This window comes from Sus scrofa, chromosome 14 (genome assembly GCF_054392235.1).
Source record: "Sus scrofa isolate SSC_HxYL_T2T_F1_AM1 chromosome 14, Sscrofa_HxYL_maternal_Yorkshire_Landrace_v2.0, whole genome shotgun sequence".
Taxonomy (NCBI): domain Eukaryota; kingdom Metazoa; phylum Chordata; class Mammalia; order Artiodactyla; family Suidae; genus Sus; species Sus scrofa.
Window position 1 is genome coordinate 51693160 of NC_139396.1, and position 26367 is coordinate 51719526.

Here is a 26367-nt window from a genome sequence, read left to right on the forward strand (position 1 = left end):
AGATTTCCATTCAAGCTCAGCTTGGTTACCATTTTGCAGCGGTATGCTTGCTGCTCTGAAGAAAGTCTCTCGATTTTTCAACGAGATGAGTAAGACCCAGACTCTATCCTTAAACACAGCTCTCAGCGCTCAACAGCTCCTGGACTGAGGCTGTGGTCTTAAAAAGCCTCAGAACCCAAGAGGTAGAATAAAGCGGCGGGCGTTAGGGCCAAGAAAGCGGCAGACAGCTGACGATTCTAGTTTCCGGGTTTGGCGTAAGGTCGGCGGCCCGGGTCACGTGAACACGCCGTCACGTGACTGCGCCCGTGGGCTCTGCTGGGGAAAAGCCGATTCAGTTGGATCGAGGGGGGAGTAGGGGGCGGTGGGGCAAGATGGCGGCGCACCTATCCTATGGGCGAGTTAACCTGAACGTGCTGCGCGAGGCGGTGCGTCGCGAGCTGCGAGAGTTCCTGGACAAGTGCGCGGGAAGCAAGGTGAGGGACAGTGCGCGGCGACACCGCCCTCCAGCGCCGTCCGACTTGGCCTAACCCGGTCCTTGACCGCCTGAGCTCCGGGTGTACGAGGTCCCCTGGGGCTTCCAGAGAGGAGAGCCGGCGGGTATGATGAGGCGGGGAGAGGGGACAGCTGGTGGGGCCTGGGGCATCCAGCCTGGATTCTGCGTGGCATCGCGATTGTTTCGTGGAAGCGGAATAAGCCACTGTGCTACCTTAGTCCCTCACGAATCAGCTTGTGTCAGTGCCATTCAGGTCCAGAGGGGCGAATCCGGTGCCACCCCCACCCCTACACACTGTTGAGGCGGGCCGGCCCGAGGACGTAGATGATCCAGTGTCCATTCATTACAAAGATCATACGTGTGGTTAGAAACCATACCTTTGAAAGTCTGAAGCACCACTGTCTTACAACCTTTTCTTCACATGGATTATGAGAAGTGGTAGCATTTGAGGGTTTTTTTTTTTTTTTTTTTTTTTTTTTTTTTTTTGTCTTTTTGCTATTTCTTTGACCGCTCCCGCGGCATATGGAGGTTCCCAGGCTAGGGGTCTAATCAGAGCTGTGGCCACCAGCCTACGCCAGAGCCACAGCAACGCAGGATCCGAGCCGCGTCTGCAATCTACACCACAGCTCACGGCAACGCCAGATCCTTAACCCACTGAGCAAGGGCAGGGACCAAACCCTCAACCTCATGGTTCCTAGTCGGATTCGTTAACCACTGCGCCATGACGGGAACTCCAGCATTTGAGGTTTTTAACGTCAGCCTCTCGAAACAGAATTGTTTCTCCTGTTAGACATTTTTTTTTTTTTCCTGGCCACCCTGGGGCATGTGGAAGTTTTTGAGCCAGGGATCAAACTTTCACCACAGCAGCAGCGTGAGCCCTGCAGTGACAATGCCAGCTCTTTAACCGCTGCACCACATGGGAACTTCCAGTTAGACATTAATTAGCATCCAGCTCACAATGGAATGGGAAACATAGTAGGTAAGGGACTTCCCAGCATTTCGTTTAAGTGGTATTACCTTGACCCTCTCTCCTTATGATTTATCAGTCCCCATAAAGTAACTGGCAATAAAGCTCTGAAGAGAAAAGGAAAATTGGGAAAACTCTGAAACGAATATTAGAAAGAATAGCACTCTGTGGAGTTCCTTTTGTGGCCCAGAGGTAAGGAACCTGACTAGCATCCATGAGGATGTGAGTTGGATCCCTGGCCCTGCTCAGTGGGTTAAGGATCCCACGTTGTGGCTGTAGCATAGGCCTGCAGCTGCAGCTCCAGTTGCACCCCTGGCCTGGGAACTTCCATATGCCACAAGTGCAGGCCTAAAAAGAAAAAGAAAAAAAAAAAAAAAAGAATGGGACCCCAAGAGGTAGAGTAGGTGCTAGCAGCCATTGAGAGAAGACAAAAGCAGGCAAAGTCCTAGGTGCTCAGTTAAAAGTCGGGAAATGATGCTGAAATCTGAATGAGAGCATGGATTATGTCAATTCAGTATCCTGGTTGTAACACCTATTGTGCTGTAGTGTTGCAAAATGTTTTGTCAGAGGAACTGAGCAAAGTGTCTTAGGAATTGTTCTGTACTGTTTCTTACAGCTGAATATTAATCTATAGTTATCTAAAAATTTCAGTCGAAAAAAGAAAAAAATCCCACTGGAGTTTGGCAGCAGAAATGCTCCTAGGGTCCCAGAGCAATGGCCTGTGAGATTATAAGTCCTAGGTTGGAGTCCTGACTTCCTTATGTTATGTATGTCCAAGGTCCCTATGTGGCCTTGGACATGTTACTTAAACTTCCTGAGCCTTTTAAAATTTCCCCTTCTGTCAAAGTAAGATTTGTAGGAGTTACCACTGTGGCATATTGTGCCGATGATGTGGCTTGGTCTCTGGGGAGGTGCCACTTCCACCCCCAGCCTGACACAGTGGGTTAAGGATTGGGCATTGCTGCGGCTGTGGTGTAGGTTGCAGCTCCAGCTCAGATTCGACCCCTGGCCCAGGAACTTTTCTATATGCCTCGGTTATAGCTGAAAAAGAAAAAATAAGATTTATAGTATGGGTATCAGAGGTTTTAATTTTTGTAATTGGATTATATGACACATATAAAATACTAGGTTGCAATTGGCAGCTTCCAAATGGTTCAGTGTAATAATTAATACCATGACACAGATACTCAACAAACTATAGTTCCTTCTGTCTGTTTAGGACAGCAACTCTTAACTTTTCCTTGACTGACATTAACATCACTTGCCCTGATGTTATTTGTCTTAGACCTGTAGGATATGAATGTGATCAGAGCCAGTTACAATCTTTGTTAATTCAGACTTTGAGGGCAATATTTTTTACCATGTATGACTGCTATTTTCTGTTGATATTGTTGCACTTCCTGTTATTATCAGTAATAAGAGGATGTTTCTTCTCTCTTACAGGCAATAGTTTGGGATGAGTACCTCACAGGACCATTTGGCCTGATTGCACAGTACTCATTACTGAAGGTAAAATAACCTATTTGGGTTCTGTTCAGGGATTAATCATTCTGTATTTTAACAATAACAGTAAGGAGATTTTTTTTTTTTTTTTTTTGGTCTTTTTAGGGCCTTACCTGCAGCATATGGAAGTTCCCAGGCTAGGGATTGAATTGGAGTTACAGCTGCCAGCCTACACCACAGCCACAGCAGCAAGGGATCCATCCTGCATCCTGGACGTACACCACAGCCCATGGCAATGCTGGATCCTTAACCCACTGAGTGTGGTCAGGGATCAAACCCACATCCTCATGGATCCTAGTCAGGTGTGTTAACCACTGAGCCACAAAGGGATCTCCTGTTTGATCTTTTAAATACTGATACTAATGCGTGGGCTGTTTTGTACACAGTGGTCCTTTGGTCGGTGAGTCTGTAATGATTCAAATTACTTGCTAGTAACTGTTACATGGTATCTGTGGTAGTTCATCACCTGAGGGTCATTTAAATTCAGATCCAGTAGCGGTGGCTTCATCCTGAAACCGTGTCCTTTATACAACTGGCTCTGAGAAATCTAAATTTTGATAATAAAGTATTGATGTGCATTTGACTTGTTTATGGTGTCTGAGCCTGGATATGATAAGCAAGTTTCAATGGTTTTTGTTAATCTTTTGTGTATGTGTTTTCCTAGGAACATGAAGTGGAAAAAATGTTCACACTTAAAGGAAGTCGTTTGCCAGCAGCTGATGTCAAGAACATTATTTTTTTTGTCAGACCCAGGCTAGAATTGATGGATATAATTGCTGAAAATGTGCTCAGGTATCTCTAAGAACTTCTCTTTGAGCCAAAAGAAGCAGATTCTTCTAATGGTTTTAATGTCTTGAGTTTTTCATTGCAAACCCCTTCTCTTGTAAGTGCATTGGAAAGTGGTCTTTTTTTTAAATTATATTTTATTTTATTTTATTTTATTTTTATGGCCTTACCCACGGCATATGGAAGTTCCCAGGCTAGGGGTAGAATTGAAACTGTAGCTGACAGCCTACACCACAGCCATAGCAACACCAGATCCTAGCTGCATCTGTAACATATGTCACGGCCTCTCGCAGTGCTGGATTCTTAATCCACTGAGCAAGGCCAGGGATTGAACCCATATCCTCATGGGTACTAGTCAGGATCCTTACCCTCTGGGCCACAATGGAAACTCTTGGAAAGTGGTCTTTGGGAAAACTGGGATAGGCATGGAAGAATATAAGAAGGGAAATGGGAAACTTGTGACATTGTTCAAACTGAGAGGGTGGTTAATCCCATTCTTTCAGGACTGCTAAAAGTTTGGGCATTTATCAATAGAAGGGACACTGATTAAAAAAACAAAACCTATAATGGCTATTTTTCAATAACCTGAATATAGCTTTCTGGATTTTCATAAGCAAAGTAAGAGCTGATTAAAATTTCATAGAACATCTAGTCTAGAGAGGAAGTTATCCCAGCCCACTCTGCACTCTGTGGTCCAATCGATTGTTGTGGCCCCTGAAATCTTAAAAGCATATGGGCTATTTTGGGAAGATCACTGTCAGGGAAAGTAGAGTGAGGAGTCAGGAGTGATCTTTCATTTCAATATGAGACTCTGCTGCTACATTGGTTTGGTTAAAGAACCATTTGTTTTCAATAAAACATAGCTATCCTGTTTCGGGAAGCCTGAGAACTTTAATGCCCCCATAAATAGTTAAAGAGAAAGCTAGAAGATGCATCACAAATATTGAAGATGAATCAATGCTGCTTTCCTGTCAAGGACAAAAAAAAAGAGAGAGAGAGATTGAGTGAGAAAGCAACTGTAACAGTTGGTCTGAAAGCAGTCACTATTCATATGTTTATGGAACCAGCATTTATTTAGTGCCTGCTGTGTGCCAATGGGAATGAAGTAAGTGAAGTAGGCTGGGGCTCTAAAGAGCTCATAAGCTAACAAATGTTTCTTCTTTTGCAGTGAAGACAGACGTGGCCCAGCCAGAGATTTCCACATTTTGTTTGTACCACGACGTAGCTTATTGTGTGAACAGCGGTTAAAGGATCTGGGTGTCTTGGGATCCTTCATTCATAGGGAGGAGTACAGCCTAGATCTCATTCCATTTGATGGGGATCTCTTATCCATGGAGTCAGAGAGTGCATTCAAAGTAAGTCTGGCATCTTCTTTGTTTTTTTTTTTTTTTTTTTGTCTTTTGTCTTTTGTTGTTGTTGTTGCTATTTCTTGGGCCGCTCCCGCGGCATGTGGAGGTTCCCAGGCTAGGGGTTGAATCGGAGCTGTAGCCACCGGCCTACGCCAGAGCCACAGCAACACGGGATCCGAGCCGCGTCTGCAACCTACACCACAGCTCACGGCAATGCCGGATCGTTAACCCACTGAGCAAGGGCAGGGACCAAACCCGCAACCTCATGGTTCCTAGTCGGATTCATTAACCACTGCGCCACGACGGGAACTCCCCGCATCTTCTTTGTTAATGTCAGACTTTAATTTTCATCACATTTATGAGCATGACAGTGTCAATGAAATCAGTTTGCTTGCCTTTTTTTTTTTTTTTTTTTTTTTTTTTTTTGTCTTTTTAGGGCCACACCTGCAGCATATGGAAGTTCTCAGGCTAGGGGTCGAATCAGAGCTGCAACTGCTGGCCACAGCCACAGCCATGTGGGATCCAGCCCGAACCTTCGACCTATACCACAGCTCACAGCAATGCTGGATCTTTAACCCACTGAGCAAGGCCAGGAATAGAATCCGTAACCTCATAAATACTAGTCAGATTCATTTCTGCTTCGCCGCAATGGGAAGTCCTCTCAGGACATTCTTGATTTTGACATGTCATATGCAGTGACATGTTAAAATCATAGCCTTGGAAGAGCTACCTGGTATTACTTTCAGTAAAGACCAAGCACTCCTCACAGGCTCTTTCCGGGAACAGTCCCCCTTCCTCCCAGGGCCAGAGCACATGGGAAAATCTACACCATGTTTATAAAAATGGCCAGGTGTTCTGTGGTGTGGTCATCTGGGACTTTGGGGGGTTGCGGGGGGGTCAGAGTATATGCGCATTTATGGGTGTTGGCATGTGCCTCTCTCACAACGTCCTACCAACCTTTACACTCACCAAAGTGAAGGAGAGAACTCCTTCCCCAGGTAGATCTTCCCTAATAAGTAGCTTGTTCAGGAGTTGATAAACCGGGATGGAACATGATGGAAGATTAGTGTGAGAAAAAGAATGTATGTGTGTGTGTATGCCTGGGTCACTATGGTGTACAGCAGAAATTGGCACAACATTGTAAATCAACTATATTTAAAAAATACAAAAGAAAAACCTAGGCATAAATTTTTTTGTTTTATTTATTTATTTATTTTTTTGCCACACCCACGGTATATGGAGGTTCCCAGGCTAGGGGTCTGATCAGAGCTACAGCTGCAGGCCTATGCCACAGCCACAGCAATGCATGATCCAAGCTGCATCTGCAACCTACACCGTAGCTCACGGCAACACCACATCCTTAACCCACTGAGGGAGGCCAGAGATCAGAACCCACATCCTTATGGATCCTAGTCGGGTTTGTTAAGCACTGAGCCACGAGGGGAACTCCAAAATTTTTTAAGAAAAAGAGCTGATAAACTTAGAAGAGCTGGCATGCCTGGTGAACACTCTGCCCCAGGGAGAATTGCTTTCATTGGTACCCCCAACAGCAGAGCCGTTGGCCTTGTAGCCTGGGCTGCCAAACATCAGCTTTGTAAAATGGACCTGAGTCCCCAGCTTCCCTGGCAAAGTGGGGAGTAAGTGGAACAGGTCTTACCCAGTGACCGTCACATCCCATCACCAGACAGAGGCTGCACCCTCAGGCCCCAGGATGACCATGGCCTGACCATAACCGGTCCTTTCTTCCCAAAGGAATGCTACCTGGAGAGCGACCAGACCAGCCTATACCACGCTGCCAAGGGCCTGATGACACTGCAAGCTCTGTACGGGACGATCCCCCAGATCTTCGGGAAAGGAGAGTGCGCCCGGGTGAGAATCGGCAGATGATCCTGGTAGTAAAGGGAGGGGGAGGTGTGGGAATCTATTTACAAATACAGTTGATCATTTTTATTTGGGAGTTTGCCTACATGCTAAAATGTATCTGTAGCCCACAAATCGATATCCACAGTGTTTTGGGGATGTGCACAGCGAGGCCGTAATTTGAGCTGTTCACTGTCCATGTTCCCAGCTGAGGTCAAACCGACCAACCCTCTTCCTTCTTGTTTCAGCCCATACTGTGAACAAGTGTCCTTTTTTCGACTATATAGTGCCATGCACTACTCAATACCACTTTTTTTTTTTTTTTTCATTTTTGTGCTTTTTTTGTTGCTGACTTTACAGTTTAAAATGGCCCACAAGGGTGGTGCCAAAACACTCTCTAGTGCTCAGAGCTGGGAAGTCCATGGTGCACCTTAGGGAGAAGACTCATGTTAGGTGAGCTTTGTTCAGGCTTGAGTGATAGTGAATCTAAACAGAATGTGTCTCTAAACAGAAACACACATAAAACAAGGTCATATATTGATCAGATGATGAAAATGTTATAAGCAAAGGTTCCCGGAACCCTAACTGTGGATTGCCCATGGGAGCAGTGGTTCAGTTTTCGCTGATTCAGTATTCTCAGTGACTTTATAGTACAGAACCACTGTGCATAACAAAAATAGACTACGTGATTTTATGCCTTCTTGAGAAATAGCAGCTGCCACTGCTAAAGTGTAAGTATCACAAGGGGCAGCCTTCAGCATGTGCTTTTCTGGTAGCTGCTTGTTTCTTATCAGTCTCACTCTTTCACAGTTTTCCTCCTTTTTTTAAACTTTTTTGATGCTTTCCATTGTTAGCTGAATTTTTAAATCTGCTCAGTCCCAGGAGGGTCCCACCTGATCCAATGTTTTGTTTCCAGCAAGTGGCCAATATGATGATTCGAATGAAGAGAGAGTTTACAGGAAGCCAAAATTCAATATTTCCTGTTTTTGATAATCTCCTGTTGCTTGATCGGAATGTGGATTTATTAACGCCTCTTGCCACTCAGCTTACATACGAAGGACTCATTGATGAGATTTATGGCATTCAGAACAGTGAGTAAAGAAACACCAACTTTTACTAAGAGGTAATCTGATAAATATACTCCAAAGGCTATTTTTTTATAAGGCGTTTCCTTTCTAAATACATCAGAGAATATTTGAAAAAATTAAAGTACTGACTTTAGACCTAGAGACACTAGGATTAAATGACATCTGAGCGAACTATCGTCATTGGTCACACAAGGGCTGGCAGATGTTTAGTGCATGGGACTGTGCCTGCCTCTCTGAGCAGAGGGCAGGGGCTAAATATGGATGGCACTGCATTGGAGAATGTAGGCCCCGTGGCTAGAAGGCATTCAGGAAAGCTTCTGGAAAATGTAGCGTTTGTACCGAGTTTGGAAAGATGGATGGAGTTTAGAGGGGGTGCTGGGGAGTGGCATGATAACTGCAGTGAATTGTGGTACCACCAGCTTGCTGAGGCAGAGAGCACAGCTGGGGACATTCTGGAGAAAAGACTGATACAGGAGGTTGGGGATACTAAATGAAAGACCTCAAAGGCCTGCAAGATTTTAGGCTTGACCGACTTGGGGTCAGAGGTTACAAACATGTTTTATTGGGTTTTGGTCTATATGATGTTTGTTTGTTTGTTTCTGTCCAAATTTAAAATTAGGGAAATTTTAGAGTTCCCTCTGTGACACGGGGGGTGAAGGACCCAGCTGCAACAACTCAGGTTGCAGCGGAGCCATGGTTGTAATCCCCAGCTGGGCACAGTGGGTTAAAGGATCAAGCATTGCTGCAGCTATGGTATAAGTTGCAGCTGTGGTTCAGATTCAATCCCTGGCCTGGGAACGTTCGTATGTTTCCATTTGCTGCTTTTCATGGTGCAGCAAAAAAAAAAAAAAAAAAAAAAAAATTGGGGAAATTTAAAAACAGGAATTCTGATGTCTGCCAAGTCTTTAAAAACATCTGAAGCCCTGGCAACCCTGAGGCCACATTCCCACATGGCAGCTGGTGTCCAGTGGAAACTACCCTACCCCACCCCCACTTTAGACAAGCCCTTCTCCCCAGTTCACAACAGACTCCACCACTCCCTCTGTCCCATCCTGGCCTGCTTCCCTCATTTACATCAGTCTCTGGCCTCAGTTGCCATGGTGAATTACGTCACAGGGAGCCAAGGAATGGCCTGGAGGGAGAAACAGACAGAAAACAGATTAGTGGTTGCCAGGCCTCAGGAACAGGGTGGGAGAGGGACTGCTTATTGGGTTCAGGGTTTCCTTTGGGGATGAAAAATTCTGGAACTAGATACTAGCTGTGGTTGTACAAAGTTGTGCACATACTTAATGCTTTTTTTTTTTTTTTTTTTTTTTTTGTCTTTAGGGCCATACCTGCAGCATATGGAAGTTCCCAGGCTGGGGGTTGAATTGGAGCTGTGCTGGCCTACACCACAGCCACAGCAACTCAGGATCTGAGCTGTGTCTGCGACCTACACTGTAGCTCACGGCAACGTGAGATCCTTAATCCACTGAGCATGGCCAGGGATTGAACTTGGGTCCTCATGGATGCTAGTCTGATTTCGTTTCCACTTAGCCACGACGGGAACTCTGCTAAATGCTCTTCAAGTGTACACTAAAATGGTTAAAGTGGTAAATTTTTTGTTAGGTGTATTTTGCTGTAAGGGTGGATGGATGGATGGCCGAAGGAATAAAGACATAGATATGAAGAGGCGTTTCCACAAAATAAAGAGTCTTGAATGATAAGGTTGTAAAAAGTCTTATTTTTTAATTATTCATTCCAAAAGATGGCATTATAGATACTTTTAATTTTTATTTATTTACTTATTTGTCTTTTTTTGGTGGTAGGGGGGCACACCCGTGGCATATGGAGGTTCCCAGACTAGGGGTCTAATTGGAGCTACAGCTGCTGGCCTACACCACAGCCATAGCAACGCCAGATCTGAGCCATGTCTGCAACCTACACCACAGCTCACAGCAACGCCGGCTCCTTAACCCACTGAGCGAGGCCAGGCATCAAACCTTAATTCCTGGTCGGGTTCATTTCTGCTGTGGCACAACAGGAACTCCCATAGATACTTTTTAAAACTCTGTTTCTTTGACAGAGGAATTCATTTCATTTCATTGATAGAGGAATTCTGGTGGGTAGGAATCAAAGAAACAAGGTAGCCTCATCTTAAGGCCCCAGAGAGTGAAACACCCAGGAGACCATGGAAGGGAGCCAGGCATTAGGGCAGAGAGGTGGCCTGTGAGACAGCCTCAGCAAGGGCTTTGGAAATAGAGGATTCTCCAAGAAGAGAAGGAATACATGTGAATTCACAGTTTCTTTGCAGCGAATTTTTCATAATATATCAAACATTGATTAAGGGAAAATTGGGAAAATAAAGACAAAAAACATAGTTCTCCAATTATCCCTGTAACCCCACCCCCAAAACCTTGGCACAACCAATGTTAATGTTTTGATGTATTTCCTTATAGTCCTTTTTCTATGTAGAGTTTATTTTAGCTAACAAAAAACAGAACCAGCTTGTACAAATTATTTTGAACCTCTGTTTTGATCTGGCATGATATGAGCATTTTATCGGCATATGCATAATTTTAACAGCTTAATTAAAATCCGTAATATATATTATACTGTCATTTGCATTGTCGTTCTCCTAATGTTGGGTATTTTAGGTTGTTTGGGGTTTTTTTATGATTATAAAAGCATTGGTAGGAGTTCCCATTGTGGCTCAATGGTTAATGAACCAGACTAGTATCCATGAGGACATGGGTTTGATTCCTGGCCTCGCTCAGTGGGTTAAGGATCTGGCATTGCCGTCATTTGTGGTGTAGGTTGAAGACGCCACTGGGATCCCGAGTTGTTGTGACTGTGATATAGGCCGTCATCTGTAGCTCCAATTCAACCCCTAGCCTGGAACCTCCATGTTGCACCCGTGCTGCCCTAAAAAGACAAAAAAACAGGAGTTCCCATGGTGACTCAGTGGTTAATGAATCCAACTGGGAAGCATGAGGTGGCGGGTTCCGTCCCTGGCCTTGCTCAGTGGGTTAAGGATCCGGCATTGCCCTGAGCTGTGGTGTGGGTCACAGACGCAGCTCAGATCCCCTGTTGCTGTGGCTCTGGTGTAGGCCGGCGGCTACAGCTCCGATTAGACCCCTAGCTTGGGAACCTCCATATGCTGCGGGAGCGGCCCTAGAAAAGGAAAAAAGACCAAAAAAAAAAAAAAAAAAGCCATCTGTATACATAAATTTTTTTTTCCTATATCATATTACTTTCTTTCTCTGCATTCTCTGATGGAGGATTGTGGGGTCAGATGTGTTAATGTTATAAGCCCTTGGTTCATATTGCCAAGCTTCTTAGCTTATGTGCTATAGGTAGTTCATGGGGATGACTGGGGTGTTCCCAGCAATGGCGACTAAATTGTTTTGACATGAACAGAGTTGGGAGAAGTAGGTTCAGGCTGCTTAGTGGAGGAACTGGGTACCATGCTGAGGAATTTGGGAGCTTATTCTAGAGCAGGGTGGCTAACTTCTCTTAAGTATTTTAGGTCATGTGGTGTCTCTGTGGACTCTCACTTCTGCATTGTAATGTGAAAGCATCCCCAGATAAGACATAAGGAATAGACATGGCTTTGCACCAATAAAACTTTATTGTTAAATCAGGAAGTGGGCTGGGAAAAAAAAAAACCAAGGAAGTGGGTTGATAGCTTTCAAACTATTTTCAATAACAATCTATAGAAAGAAATGTATCTTATGTCATAACGTAGCACACATGCTGTATGTGTGAATCTGAAGCAAAATTTTATTAAAATAAAAAAACTGGAGTTCCTGTCATGGCTCAGTGGTTAATGAATCTGACTAGGAACCATGAGGTTGCAGGTTTGATCCCTGGCCTTGCTCAGTGGGTTGAGGATCTGGCGTTGCCGTGAGCTGTGGTGTAGGTCTCAGACGCGGCTCGGATCCTGCGTTGCTGTGGCTCTGGCATAGGCCTGCGGCTAAAGCTCCAGTTAGACCCCTAGCCTGGGAACCTCCATATGCCAAAGGGAGCAGCCCTAAAAGGACAAAAGACAAAAAACAAACAAACAAACAAAAAAAACAAAACTTCTCCTACTTCGTGTGATATACTATGGTACTTAATATTTTTTTTGCTGTTTTATTTATTTATTTGTTTGTTTATAATGCTAATTGCCACGCATCAACTTGATTTCATGATCCACTCATGGGACATGACCTACAGTTTGAATAACACCAGAAGATAATGGGGAGATCCTTAAGTTTTTTTAAGTGAAAAAGTGACCTAATCCCTGAATAAGTGGAGGAACTGGACATTGTTGCTGTGATTTAGATGGGTGCCTCCAAAGAAAAGTAGAACCATGATATTGCTCTTAAAGAGTTACTGCATCCTGTACTTTGATCATGGAAGAAGAAGAACCTCAGTGCTGTGCGCCATTTTTGTCTAAAGCTGGTTGCCATTCTCTCCTGAGATGGAAAATTCTGCTTTGTGTCTGGGCACTTGTTTGAACTCAGGGCCTTGTCTCCCTCCACTGTTGTTCAGGTTTCGTGAAATTACCTCCGGAGAAATTTGCACCTAAGAAACAGGGTGATAGTGGGAAGGATCTTCCCACGGAAGCAAAGAAGCTTCAGCTGAATTCTGCGGAGGAGCTGTATGCTGAGATCCGAGATAAAAACTTCAATGCAGTAGGCTCCGTGCTGAGCAAGAAAGCAAAGGTGATCTCTGCAGCGTTTGAGGTGAGATGGTCTGGTTGTCACCCTGCTTCTGTAGGTTCCACCCCACAAGGGGAAGAAGAGCCACCCTAAGGTGCACAAGGCTGCAGGAGTTGCAGTGGGTTAAGGATCCAGCTCTGTCACTGCTGCGGCTTAGGTCACTGCCATGGCGAGGGTTCATTACCTGGTCCAGAAACTTCTGCATGCTGCAAGCATTGCCAAAAAGAAAAAAAAAAGACAGGGCTGCAGATTCAGCCATTGGAGGACCCAAGGTTTTCTTTTTAAACCTCCTCAGACCCATGAGAAAAACTGTGAAGTTTTTCTCCTTTGGGGGGAGGAAGGGGTAGTATTTGCAGTTTATAAGCTTTCACCATAAATATTTGCCTTACTTTCTTTTTAATTATTTCCTGTCTCACTTAAGAGAGAGCCAGCTGTCCTCTAAATAAAAGATCCTCTATAATAGAACTTGCAGCTCGGGCCAAAAGCTCCCAGTTTAGCCAACATGCCAGGGGGACCCTGCAGAATCGGTAGGTGATAATGAGAGTGAAAGAGAGTGAAATCCCAGCTGCCCAGAGCTTTTAAATTGGGGGCCTCATTATCACCTTCTTGCCTCCTCTTGCCCGGCCACTGGTTTATTCTTGGTTAAGCTCATTTTTTAAACATGGGAATTCAATAAGATGATAAACTCTGCATATTTAGTCTTCAGAAACTTAAATCAGGAGAATTTTTTCCACTGAGTATGTCTTTCTAAAGATTGTATTCATTAATTGATTTTCTTCAAATTTCTGAAGTTACTTTTGGGTTAAATTATTGAATTTTATAAAAATAATTTTTTCGTCACTAAGTGAGTTTCACTTTTTTTTTTTTTTTTTTTTTTTTTTTATGGCCGAACCTATGACATGTGGAAGTTCCCAGGCTAAGGGTTGAATTGGAGCTGCAGCTGCCGGCCTATGCCACAGCCACAGCAGTGTGGGTTCTGAGCCACATCTGTAGCCTACACCACAGCTCACAGCAACACCAGATCCTTAACCCACTGACTGAGGCCAAGGATCAAACCTATATCCTCACGGATGCTAGTTGGGTTCATAACCTGCTGAGCCATTACTAGAGCTCCAAGGTTCACTTTATTCATGGACAGTATTTGAGATTGAGGTTCAGCAGTAAGAATGGATTTTTTTTTTTTTATGGAGGAAACTTTTCACTGTTTATGAAGCTCATATTTTCATTTTCATTTTTCATTCAGAAATGTTTGTGGATAACCTAGTACTGTCCCCTACAAAGAGTTATCACAGTATGATAGGAGTTCCCATTGTGGTGCAGTGGGTTGAGAACCAGACATAGTGTCCGTAAGGATACAGGTTCAATCCCTGGCTTTACTCAGTAGGTTAAGGATCCAGTGATGCCACAAGTTGGGGCACAGGTCACAGACATGGCTTGGATCCCAAGTTGCCATGGCTGTGGTGTAGGCTGGCAGCTGCAGTTCTTATTCGACCCCTAGCCCAGGAACTTCCATATGCTGCAGGTGCAACCATAAAAAGAAAAAACAAACCAAAAAACTCAGTATACGGAGTTCCCCGTCATGATTCAGTGGTTAATGAATCCAACTAGGAACCATGAGGTTACAGCTTCAATCCCTGGCCCTGCTAAGTGGGTTAAGGATCCAGCATTGCCGTGAGCTGTGGTGTAGGTTGAAGATGCAGCTCAGATCCCAATTTGCTGTGGCTGTGGCATAGGCTGGCGGCTGGCTGCAGCTCCAATTGAACCCCTAGCCTGGGAACCTCCATATGCTGCGGGAGCAACCCTAGAAAAGGCAAAAAGACAAAAACAAACAAACAAACAAAACTCAGTATGATCTGGTGCCTGGAAAGAACGAACTTTGGGCATTTGCTTCCTGAAGAAGTACTGAGGTGGATTTCCCTGATGGCACAGCAGATTAAGGATCCAGCATTGTCACTGCTATGGTATGGGTTTAATCCCTGGCCTGGAAACTTCTGCATGCCTCATACATGGCAAAAAAAAGTTTAAAAAAAAGAGAGAAGTATTGATGCAGTAATTAGGCACAGTGAGCTTATCTTTTCTGTTTTTCTATGTAATGGGGGTAGGTTTGGCCTGATTTATTTGTATTCTGTTTTCTTTCCACATTAGCATAAATTAAGTGTCCTCTAAATAATACAAAGAACAGAGCACTTAAAAATAAAATGTCTTCCCCACTTGATGGTTCTACTGTTTTACACGTTTCAGGAAAGGCACAACGCCAAGACAGTTGGGGAGATCAAGCAGTTCGTTTCACAGCTGCCCCACATGCAGGCAGCAAGAGGCTCACTCGCAAACCATACCTCGATTGCAGAGCTAATCAAAGATGTTACTAGTGAGTATCCTTGGGAGTGATCATGCTCAGCTGGGTGGGGAGGACGTCCACGCACCACGTCTGACCCCATGGTCATTGGCACCACCATATTCCCTTGGGAAAGTCAGCTCTGTTTTTAATACTGTGTATGATTCTCAATGTTAATTAAGTATACACATGTTCATAGTTAAAAATGTTCCATTTTGGGGAGTTCCCATCGTGGCACGGCAGAAACAAATCCGACTAGGAACCATGAGGTTGCAGGTTCGATCCCCAGCCTTGCTCAGTGGGTGAAGGATCCGGCGTTGCCATGAGTTGTGGTGTAGGTTGCAGATGCGGCTCAGATCTGGTGTTGCTGTGGCTCTGGCTTAGGCCAGCAGCTACAGCTCCAATTTGACCCCTAGCCTGGGAACCTCCATATGCTGCAGGTACAGCCCTAAAAAGACAAAAGGCAAAAGGCAAAAAAAAAAAAAAAAAGTTCCATTTGTGGTTAACTCAGTCTTTTTCCTTATTAAAATAGTATAATCATATAACAAAATATTTGGAATATCAAAATGAGAAAAAAAAAAGTTATTCCAGGGGTTGGGGGGATGTGCCTGGGCTGTGGGATGGAAATCCTGTGAAATCAGATTGTTATGATCATTATACAACTACAGATGTGATAAATTCATTTGAGTAATTTAAAAAAATGGAGGAAAAAAGAAAAAAGTTCTTCCATAAATTTACTTCCATAATATGGTTAATTTTTTTAGTTGTTTTTTTTTTTTTTCCTGTTGTTAAGGATTACTTAATTAGGGCATCACAATGTTTGTTTTAGTTTTTTTGGGGAGGAGTCTTTTGTCTTTTGGGGGCCGCGCTCGAGGCACATGGAGGTTCCCAGGCTAGGAGTCTAATTGGAGCTATCGCTTCTGGTCTACGCCACAGCCACAGCAATGCCAGATCCAAGCCACGTCTGCAACCTATACCACAGCTCACAGCCACGCCAGATCCTTAACCTGCTGAGTGAGGCCGGGGATCGAACCTACAACTTCATGATTCCTGGTTGGATTCGTTTCTGCTGTGTCATGAGGGAACTCCCATCTTTTAGTTTTTGTTTTTCCTTTAAAGACTGAAGAATTGGTGGAGAGCATATGTTAAGTATTTTGAAAGAAAGATGTATATTGCACCAAAGATGAGTTTATTCATTAAAGCAGAAGCTGGAGAATTTCCTGGTGGCTCAACAGGTTAAAGATCCGGTGTTGTCACTGCTGTGGTTTGGGTCTCTGCTGTGGCATAGGTTCGATCCCAGGCCTGGGAATTTTCACATGCCACAGGTGCAGCCAAACAAAAAAAAAAAACTCACAAAAAAACACAGAGGCTGTAAAAGCTAAGTAGGAGATTGCACAATGCCCTGTTTACTTTGAATCTTAAACAGTGTTGGAAAATCAATCCTTTGTTTTCATATTAATTGAAGTAGAAATTAGACGAAACTGGGTTGATCTGATGATGAAAGTGAAATGCTCTTGGAAAATTAGCTTTCATTGATACTGAGGAAAAATTCTTGAGATCTTATTAGAGTCCTAAAGATCAATGCTTTCTGATGTAATTTAAGAGTATAAAGTTATAGGTTTTCCATGTTTCTTAGAAAATTCTTTTCAGGAGTCAATTTAAACTTTTTGCATGTCTTGTTTCTTAATCATGCTCTGTGTATTAAAGCATTAATATTTATTTACTTTCTTAGTTACAAACTTGCTATTTCTGTTTTAGCTTCTGAAGACTTCTTTGATAAATTAACAGTGGAGCAGGAGTTTATGTCTGGAATAGACACTGATAAGGTATGTAAACAATAAAATTGTTCTAACAAATAATTGATACCTTATCATACATAAGATTACAGCTAGCAAAGCAGTTGCTTGGATTCCCATGCTTTGTCTAAATATTTTTAAGAGCAAATGCAGAAGGCGAAAACAGATTTTTATCAAGTATCATATATTTAACACGACTGTGTGCAAGGCACTTTCTGCTGTGCATGGAAAGGCGAGACCCTGCCCCTAAAATCAAAGATCTTTAAGGGCTGTAACATAAATTAATAGATTTTCTTTCTGAGAGAATTGGTCACATAATTTCTTTACAGATCCACCTCTATTACTGAATTTAAAATTATTCAATTTATGAAAATTCCCATCTTCTAAAAAGATTCCTGTTACTTTGTGCTGTAAATTGCTGCTATTACTGAGGTGGTCTAAATCACACACACCCTGGACATGCAGCAGCCTTTCGGGAGGTTGTCTGTGAGACGGATGAGTCCAGACAGGCCACTGGATTGCCTGAATGTGTCCTTGCCGGCCTCGCTCCCCATCACTGGTGTGTCTGTGTGGTGGCGGGGCTCTGTGTGGCAGGGGCGGGAGGAGCTACTTTGGAGGGGACTTTGGGGAAGTGGAAGAAGAATGAACCATTCTTCCACACAGCTTCTTTATTTGACTTTGAAAAGTAATAGTAAATATCAAGTTCTTTCGGTTCCCAAACCAGATGCTGGTACCTGTGTATACTTCACTTCCAGGTCAACAGTTACATTGAGGATTGTATTGCCCAGAAACATCCACTGATCAAGGTGTTAAGACTGGTTTGCCTCCAATCCGTGTGCAATAGTGGACTCAAACAAAAGGTTTTGGATTATTACAAAAGAGAAATTCTGCAGGTATATATATATATTTTTTTTTTTCTTTTTTTTTTTTTGTCTTTTTGCCTTTTCTAGGGCTGCTCCCGCGGCATATGGAAGTTCCCAGGCAAGGGGTCGAATTGGGTCTGCAACCTACACCATAGCTCACGGCAACGCCGGATCCTTAACCCACTGAGCGAGGCCAGGGATCGAACCCGCAACCTCATGGTTCCTAGTCGGATTCGTTAACCACAGCCACGCCCGGAACTCCAGTGTATTTTTTTAAAAGTACTAGTTTGCCAGGGGTAAAAACATCTTTAAAAAAAAAAAAAATTTCACAAAGCTGCTATTTTGGTATAGTGTTTCTGCTGTCTTTTAAATTTTTTAATACCTGAAGGGATTGTCCTTGGTATTAATCATTGTTTACTGGGTTGCCGGGCTTAACTAGAAGATACATATATATATACATATATTTTCATTTGTTTAATCCTCACAACAGTGCTGTTATATACTTCATATCATCCCCATTTTATAGACGATAAAACTAAGGCACAGAGGAGTGCTGTACCTTGCCCAAGCTAGTAAGTGGCAGAGCCAATGCTAAAACCTAGGCATCCAGGGTCTACTGCCCTTACTCTTAACCAGGTATTTGAAGGAGGAAGAGAACTTTTTATAAATTTCTGATTCTTCTTTAGCAGACTTACCTAAATTTAGCCTGCATTACTTTATAATAGGAAAAGCCCACTATGGTGTGTTTTCTTTTCTTTTGTTTTTTAGGGCTACACCTGCAGCATTTGGAAGTTCCTGGGCTTGGGGTTGAATCAAAGCTGCAGCTGCCGGCCTACACCACAGCCACATCAATGCGGGATCCGAGCCTCATCTTTGACCTACACACCACAGTTCACGGCAACGCGAGATCCTTAACCCACTGAGCGAGGCCAGGGATTAAACCCTGTGTCCTCATGGACACTGTTGGGTTCTTAACCCACTGAGCCACAATGGGAATTCTGACATCATTGTTTTTAAAATTCTCCCCTGTTTAAAAATCTCAGGCACTATTTATTTGCTATTACTAGTCATGGTTAAGTACATTATTGTTAAAATTGAACACTCATTCTGTTTTCAGGGGTTTTTTTCCTTTTAAAAAATTACACAAATTACATGTGCATTCTCATTATATAACATTTAAATAAAGCAGAAATACATGGTGCAAACTGTGACTCTCCCTGCCTTCGCCCCATGCCCCCCACCCTATTTCCCTCAAAGGGACCGATTTCAGCAGTTTGGTTTGTGTGCTTCCAGATTCCCTTCTTTGCATTTTTGTAATGTTTACATACAGGGACTGTGGGGTGGGACCAGCTGGATCCAAGTTGTGTGACCTTGGGCAAGTTATTTAAACTTCTCTGTAAGATGGATATAATAATATCTACCTTGTGGGGTTATAATAAGAATAACTGAGTTGAGTTCCCATTGTGGCTTGGTGGGTTAAGAACTCGACATAGTGTCCATGAGGATGCAGGTTTGACCCCTGGTCTCACTCAATGGGTTAAGGATCTGGCATTGCCACAAGATTGCAGCATAGGGTGCAGATGCAGCTCAGATCTGGTATTGCTGTGGCTGTGGCATAGGCCAGCAGCTGCAGCTCCGATTTGACCTCTAGCCTGGGAACTTCCATATGCCACAGGTGTGGCCATAAAAAGAAAAAAAATTAAAGAATGACTGAGTTAACATATGTAAAGCGCGCAGAACACAAGAGTTCCTTGCACATAGGAAGTGTTATGTAAGTGTTAGCTATTATTATTATTTACTAGATTTTTTTAACAAAAATAAAACCCTAGGGAGTTCCCTTTGTGGCTCAGTGGTTAACAAAACCAACTAGGATCCATGAGAATGCAGGTTCAATCCCTGGCCTCACTTAGTGGGTTAAGGATCCGGCGTTGCTGTGAGCTGTGGTATAGGTTGCAGATGTGGCTCAGATCCTGCATTGATGTGGCTGTGGTGTGGGCTAGTGGCTGCAGCTCCAATTCAGCGCCTAGCCTGGGAACCTCCATGTGCCACAGGTGCATCCCCCCCCCCCAAAAAAAAGGCAAAAATAAATAAAATCCTACTCCATGTAGTATTCTATTATTTTATTTTATTTTTGTCCTTAAGAATAACTCCAGAAGATCTTTCTTATTAGGATGTGTAGATCTGCCTTGTTCTTTTTTTTTTAAATAGCTAATTATAAAAATACACTGTAATTTATTTGATCCTCACTTAAGTTGGATCCAGATATTCTAACTTTAAAGTAAAAAAATAGACATCCATTCCTTGAGATAGGGAGCTGGCTTCGTTGTAATGGGCAAGCAGTTTTAGGGCAAGCTCATCCCTGCCCTGTTCCTGTGCCTGTAGACAGTCATTGCCTGGATTTTGATAACATGCCTCTGAGCACAAACCCAGTTGATTTGTTGGAAGCGCACTTTTTTACAAGCCACAGAAACTATTTTCCTGGTCTGACATCAAGGCTGCACAACTTCTCTTGCAGACCTATGGCTTTGAGCACATACTGACCTTACACAACCTGGAGAAGGCTGGCCTGCTGAAACCACAGACAGGGGGCAGAAATAATTACCCGACCATTCGGAAGACATTACGCCTCTGGATGGATGATGTAAACGAACAAGTAAGATGCTCCTCCTCTTCAACTCAGTTGGGTTAACCTGTTGACGATTTATTGCAATGGCCTATGTGACTTGATGCATGCATCCACCTTGCTTTCTTAACAGTCTCTAGAATGTTTGTGAAAATGTCATGTGTCTGAGTGAATCCCAGCAGGAAGCAGAGGGCCCTCTCACTTGGGATAGCTGGAGTTTCCTAAAGGTGGAATGGGTCAGCGAGAGGCAGGGCAATGGGGAACCCTCCGCAGCCTAGCCTGAGGGCAGGGGGAGGGAACTCTTCCAGAGCCTCCAGGGAAGAGCTGTGTGGAGAGGCTGTCTGACACAAGAGGGACATAACCACCCTTGGCAGCGTCACACAAGGAAGTCAGGGCAGCAGGAACCTGACCTCACGCTGCTGTCCTGTCTCCAGTTTCTCTCAGAGTGTGTTGGTGTAGATCCCCCAGGGCCACCTGCTGGGTGCCTGGGAGAAGGGTGGGGAGGATCAGAGAAGGGTCCAGTACAAAGGAAAGCACACAGTGAAAAGCTTCCTCCCACATCCAACTTCAGTTTCCCCTCAGAGGCAAGCATTATAACTGGCTTGTTATTTATCCTTCCAGAAAGAGTCTGTGTACAGACAAACATTTTTACATAAATGGTACATATTCTGCACCATTGGTCTCCAAAGCAGGTGCACTTTTCCTTATGTTTATTATTTATTCCAGTCTTTATAAATTTCATTTTTCTGGAGTTCCCTGATGGCCTAGCAGGTTAAAGATCCAGCTTTGTCACTGCTGTGGCTTAAATTCAATCCCTGGTCCGGGAACTTCTGCACACTACAGGCACATCCAAAAAAATAAAAGTAAAAAAAATTTCATTTTTCTTCTTTTTTCGTTCTTCATAAGGGTCTTTTTTAGGCTGTCTCTTGCCATAAAAGCTAATAATTAAACAGTCTCCTCTCTCAATGGTAAAATGGGTGTTTTTCCCCAGTGGGAATGTAGATAATTCCTGGGTTGCACAATGTAAAGAGCATATTAGTTTGGCTCTCTTCACTGCTCACACCTGCCTCACCCCAACCCCCACCTCTTAACTCTGTATCTTGAAGAGCCTTCTGTGAGCTACCCCATTCTTTTAAGTACTTCCTTTTTGTTGTTAGGACCACACCCAAGGTATATGAAGGTTCCCACGCTAGAAGTCAAATCAGAGTGATGGCCATCAGCCTACGCCACAGCCACAGCAATGCCAGATCCAAGCCGTGTTTGTGACCTACACCACAGCTTACGGCAACACCAGATCCTTAACCCACTGAGTGAGGCCAGGGGTCAAACCCTCATCCTCAAGGGTACTACTTGGGTTCGATAACCACTGAGCCATGACAGGAACTCCTTAAGTTCTTTTTCTGCATAACGGTTTTTCAGATAAACCTTATTTTATGATTTAACAGATTTCTGTTGATAGGAATTCGGGTTGTTTGCTGTCTTTTGCTGGCACATACAGCATTGAAATGTCTGTACTTTGGTCTTTTCTTTCCTGGAGTACAGGCCCTTCTGTGGGATAAATGTCTGAAAGGAGAACTGCCCAGGTCAAAGGCTATGTTTCCCAGCTAGAGAGTTCCCCTTTACCCTCCAAGAAGTTTCTTACCAAACCAAGTCACAATTTTTCACCTTCAGTACTTAGAGCTGTTCTGAATGGCTTTTCAGGATTTCAGTTGAAAGTGAACCCTGGGCTGCTGAGAGCAGACCCCTGCTGGGGTGGATTGGAGCAAGATAGTTCAGTATTGGAGCAGGATCTTTCAGGGATTTGTTTGTGTTCCTAACCCTCAAAGCCAAATCAAATAATTTTGGATTATCCCCAAAAGCCACAGTCAGGTGGCTCTGTGTGTGTCTCCCTCTACAGGCCTTTCCCCTTTATTTAATAGAATCCCACGGACATATCGTATGTGTACAGTGGCTATGCCCCTCTCAGTGTGCGGCTGGCCCAGCTGCTTTCCCGGCCCGGCTGGCGGAGTATCGAGGAAGTTCTCCGCATCCTCCCAGGGCCCCACTTTGAGGAACGGCAGCCATTGCCCACAGGACTGCAAAAGAAACGTAAGTCCACGGCTGGTATCTGCAGATAATTATGTACTGTCAGTGAGGTTTCCACCTATTGTGCAGTTGCTTTGCAAAATACATTGGTAAAGTACTTAGGAGTCAGAGTCCAGTATACCTCTTGTTGTGAATTATACTGTAAACACTAGAACCCATTATTCCCTCAGGAGTAGCAGCTTTTAATGTCGGAATTGAGGCTCTCAGAAAAAACATTGATCAAAATCATGTTCTTGAGTTTCAAATGAACCATCTGTACCAGGACATATATGACTTTTTCTTATGAATGGCGCAGTTTTTGGGTTGTTTTTTTTTTAAGAGGTGGGACGAGAAGTATCAATAATAAATAATTCTTAATCGTGAAATGTTTGAATTTTAGGTCAACCAGGAGAAAACCGAATCACTCTGATATTTTTCCTCGGGGGTGTAACCTTTGCTGAAATTGCTGCCCTGCGATTTCTTTCCCAGTTGGAAGACGGAGGTACAGAGTATGTAATCGCCACCACTAAACTCATGAACGGGGCCAGCTGGATAGAGTCGCTAATGGAAAAACCTTTCTAGGGCATTCAAAGTACACCTACCAGTGAACTACAGAATAAACTGCTCCTTTGAAGAAGTTGCTGGAAGGAAGTGCAACCCTATGGAGGAATAACACGAGAATATAGAAGTTACTCTGGGGTCAGCTTCTTAAATTATGCTGTTTTCTCCTTTCTGCTTCTCTTTTGTCTTCCTAATTTCTTAAAGAAAGAAGAATGGAAGAGAATCAACTTGTGTAAAAGAAATACCAGTTTTTAAATGTTAGGAGCTCAGGATCTTCATTAGAGACATCTGGAGATATATTTAGGATGGTGGGGCTGGATGATCTATACAGCCACACAAAAGGGGCCAGTTCCAAAACTGCTGTGGCTCTGGTTACAGCTGTGGCTCAGGTTCGTTCCCTGGCCTGGGAATTTGCAGCCAAAAAAAAGCAGGGACCAAGCAGGCAAGCAGGTAAAAATGAAAATCAAAGTGGGAAGTCCAACCCCCAATAATAGTGCTGAATTTCTGGAAGATGTACCATGCATATGGAAGTGGTTAAATGTTGAGGGGCCGAGAGTTAACATTATGACTGATTTGAGATTTCTTTTTCCCGCAGAACATGACACATTACATTCAGTGTCCCCAGTTTCTATTTTATCTGGTCGTTAAAGCAAGTTTATGGTTCTTTCTGGGTAGGTTTTTGTTTTATTTTGCCATTTCTGTGGCATGCAGAAATTCATGGGCCAGGGATTGAACCTGCGCCACAGCAGTGATAATGCTGGATCCTCAACTGCTAAACCACCAGTGAACTCTAGGTTCCTCCTGTTTTTTAGTATCTTGGTTTTTTTTGGCCACCCCAAGGTGTGTGAAGTGTCTGGGCCAGAGTTCAGATCTCAGCCATAGCCAGGACCTACACTGCAGCTGCAGCTACACTGGATCCTTAACCCACTGTGTGGGGCCAGGGATGGAACCTATGTCCCAGAGCTACAGATTCACCGCCAATCCTGTTGTGCCACAGCAAGAATTTCTTCTGTTTTTGTTTTTGTTTTGCTTTTTTTCCCCACTTTTTAGGGCCGCACCCGTGGCATATGGATGTTCAAAGGCTAGGGCTCGAATCGCAGCTACAGCTTCTGGCCTACACAGCCATAGCAATAGGGGATCTGAGCCACATCTGTAACCTACACCACAACTCACAGCAACACTGGATCCCTGACCCACTGAGCAAGGCCAGGGATCGAACCCACATCCTGGTGGATACTAACTAGTTGGGCTCGTTTCTGCTGTGCCGTGACGGGAACTCCCGTTTTTGATTCCTCTTCTTCTATAAAGCAAGAGGTGTGGAGGAGTTTCTTTCCCCAGAACATAGATAGGTTAATGATCTGTCTGATCAACTAAATTGGTTGATCCCATACTTACCCAGGACTTCTCACATTGAGGAACATAAAATTAGGGAGCAGCTTCCTGAGAATTTAACTGTTTTTTTATTTTGTTTTGTTTGTTTGTTTGTTTTGTCTTTTTGCCTTTTCTAGGGTTGCTCCCGCAGCATATGGAGATTCCCAGGCTAGGGGTTGAATCGGAGCTGTAGCTGCCAGCCTACGCCAGAGACACAGCATCACGGGATCCAAGCCACGTCTGTAACCTACACCACAGCTCACGGCAACGCTGGATCCTTAACCCACTGAGCAAGGCCAGGGATGAACCACAACTTCATGGTTCCTAGTCAGATTCGTTAACCACTGAGCCATAGCGGGAACTCCCTGAGAATTTAACTGTTTAAAGATGCTTTCTTAGTGCACGTGTTATTGATTCCAAGACGTTTCAGTTTTCTTCCCTGCCCATCCTGGGCCTTCCCATCCAGCTGATCCTACTGTAAGCAGCGGCAGCTGCAGACACTCCACATACAGCCTCTCACGTCCATTTTACTTGAAAACACCCAGTTCCAATTCAGTCCCTGGTCTGGTGACCTCACCCCCCTCTGGTGCAGCTTGTCTATACCCTGCAGTCCAGCGACCGTAGCTGCTACCCCTCCCACAGGAGACTGCAAGGCTGTGGACAGGTTGGAAATCTCCCTCCTGCTCTCTGGAGGAGGTAGGGCCAAGAAGGGGACCAAATGGATGGTTTCCAGCAAAGTTAGCTGATTTCTCCCTCCTTGCCAGGGACTCAGTTAGCATCCCTTCCCAGGTGTCATTTCTTTTATTAACTAGTACCCATACATATTTTCCTCACTTTTCTTCACTAGTGGAATTCTGTTAGCACACTGCATATTGTGAGGGAAGGAGAAATTCTGTATTTTGTAAAAAATCTCAGAGTCCCTGCTGTGGTACAAGGGGATCAACAGTGTCTCTGCAGCAGCAGGGACACAGGTTCAATCCCCAGCCTGGCACAGTGGGTCAAGAATCCGGTGTTGCTGCAGCCATGGCATAGGTCACAACTCCAGCAGTTCAGATCTGATCCCTGGCCCAGGAACTTAATATGCCATGGGGCAGCCAAAAAAAAATGGAGTTCCCACTGTGGCACATCAGGATCGGTGGTGTCTGTAGAGCACTAGAGTGAAAGTTCGATCCCTGGCCCAGCACAGTGGGTTCGAGATCCAGTGCTGTCACAGATGTGGCTCGCATCTCATCCCTGGCCTGGGAACTCTATATGCCTCCGGGGAGCCAAAAAAGAAAAATAAAAAATCTCTTTAAGAATGAGGAGTAGCAGAGAGAATATTTAAAAGGTTAGCTTCTAATGGATTTAACTTGGCTTTGACATCCAGTATTTGGAAAGGTCTTAAAGAAAACTCTTCTTATTTCAGGAATCCTTTTTCAAATACTTGCTATCCCAGGGAGATTAGCTTATACCTTCCAACCCCAGCAGTGGTCAGCCTCAGCTGCTTTAGATAATGAAATCTACCTTGTCCCTTGGTGTTTTCAGCTCTTGGGATTCGATTCAAGTCCAGTCAAGTCTCCTTGGCGGGGGTTTTGTCCTGTGAACAGATCCTCAGTTGTGTCTGCATTCACTCGTGACTCTATACTTGCTTGCTCGGAGCAGAGTTAGGTCAGCTCCTAAAAATGCATTCCACAGAAGACTTCAAAACATCAATTGCTTCATTTGTATGCAAATACAAAGTGGTGGATAATTATATATTATACGCCTTTGTGTAAGTTCATTTAATACTTGAAGTAGTCTTTGTCTCAAAGGAGTGTGCCCTTACTGAGAAAAAGGGTATGTGAATGGTACGTTTATTCTCAGAGAGGATGGATTGTTTACATCATGTCTGGACTTTTGTCTAGTTGGGTAGACAGTTCTCCTACACCACAAAAAAGAAGTCTTCATAGATAAAGAAGTCTACATAGGCACTGTTTTGTGTCTTATCGTACACTTTTGAATTTTAGCCAACAGAGAAATAAGCATTTGAACTTTGTTTAACTGT

General features: G+C 43.9%; 1 protein-coding gene across 2 annotated transcripts; it reads left to right on the forward strand.

Moving 5' to 3' along the window:
* Positions 1-295: 295 nt before the first annotated feature.
* VPS33A (VPS33A core subunit of CORVET and HOPS complexes) lies at positions 296-26078 on the forward strand. 2 transcript variants are annotated; one of them, XM_013981307.3, is made up of 13 exons: positions 296-473; positions 2904-2969; positions 3628-3755; positions 4918-5104; positions 6851-6967; positions 7875-8049; positions 12562-12755; positions 14973-15099; positions 16825-16892; positions 17618-17755; positions 20241-20378; positions 22246-22436; positions 22813-26078. In XM_013981307.3, the coding sequence occupies exons 1-12, from the start codon at positions 372-374 to the stop codon at positions 22396-22398; spliced, it is 1593 nt and encodes a 530-aa protein (XP_013836761.1). In that variant the 5' UTR covers positions 296-371; the 3' UTR covers positions 22399-22436; positions 22813-26078.
* The last annotated feature ends 289 nt before the right edge of the window (positions 26079-26367 follow it).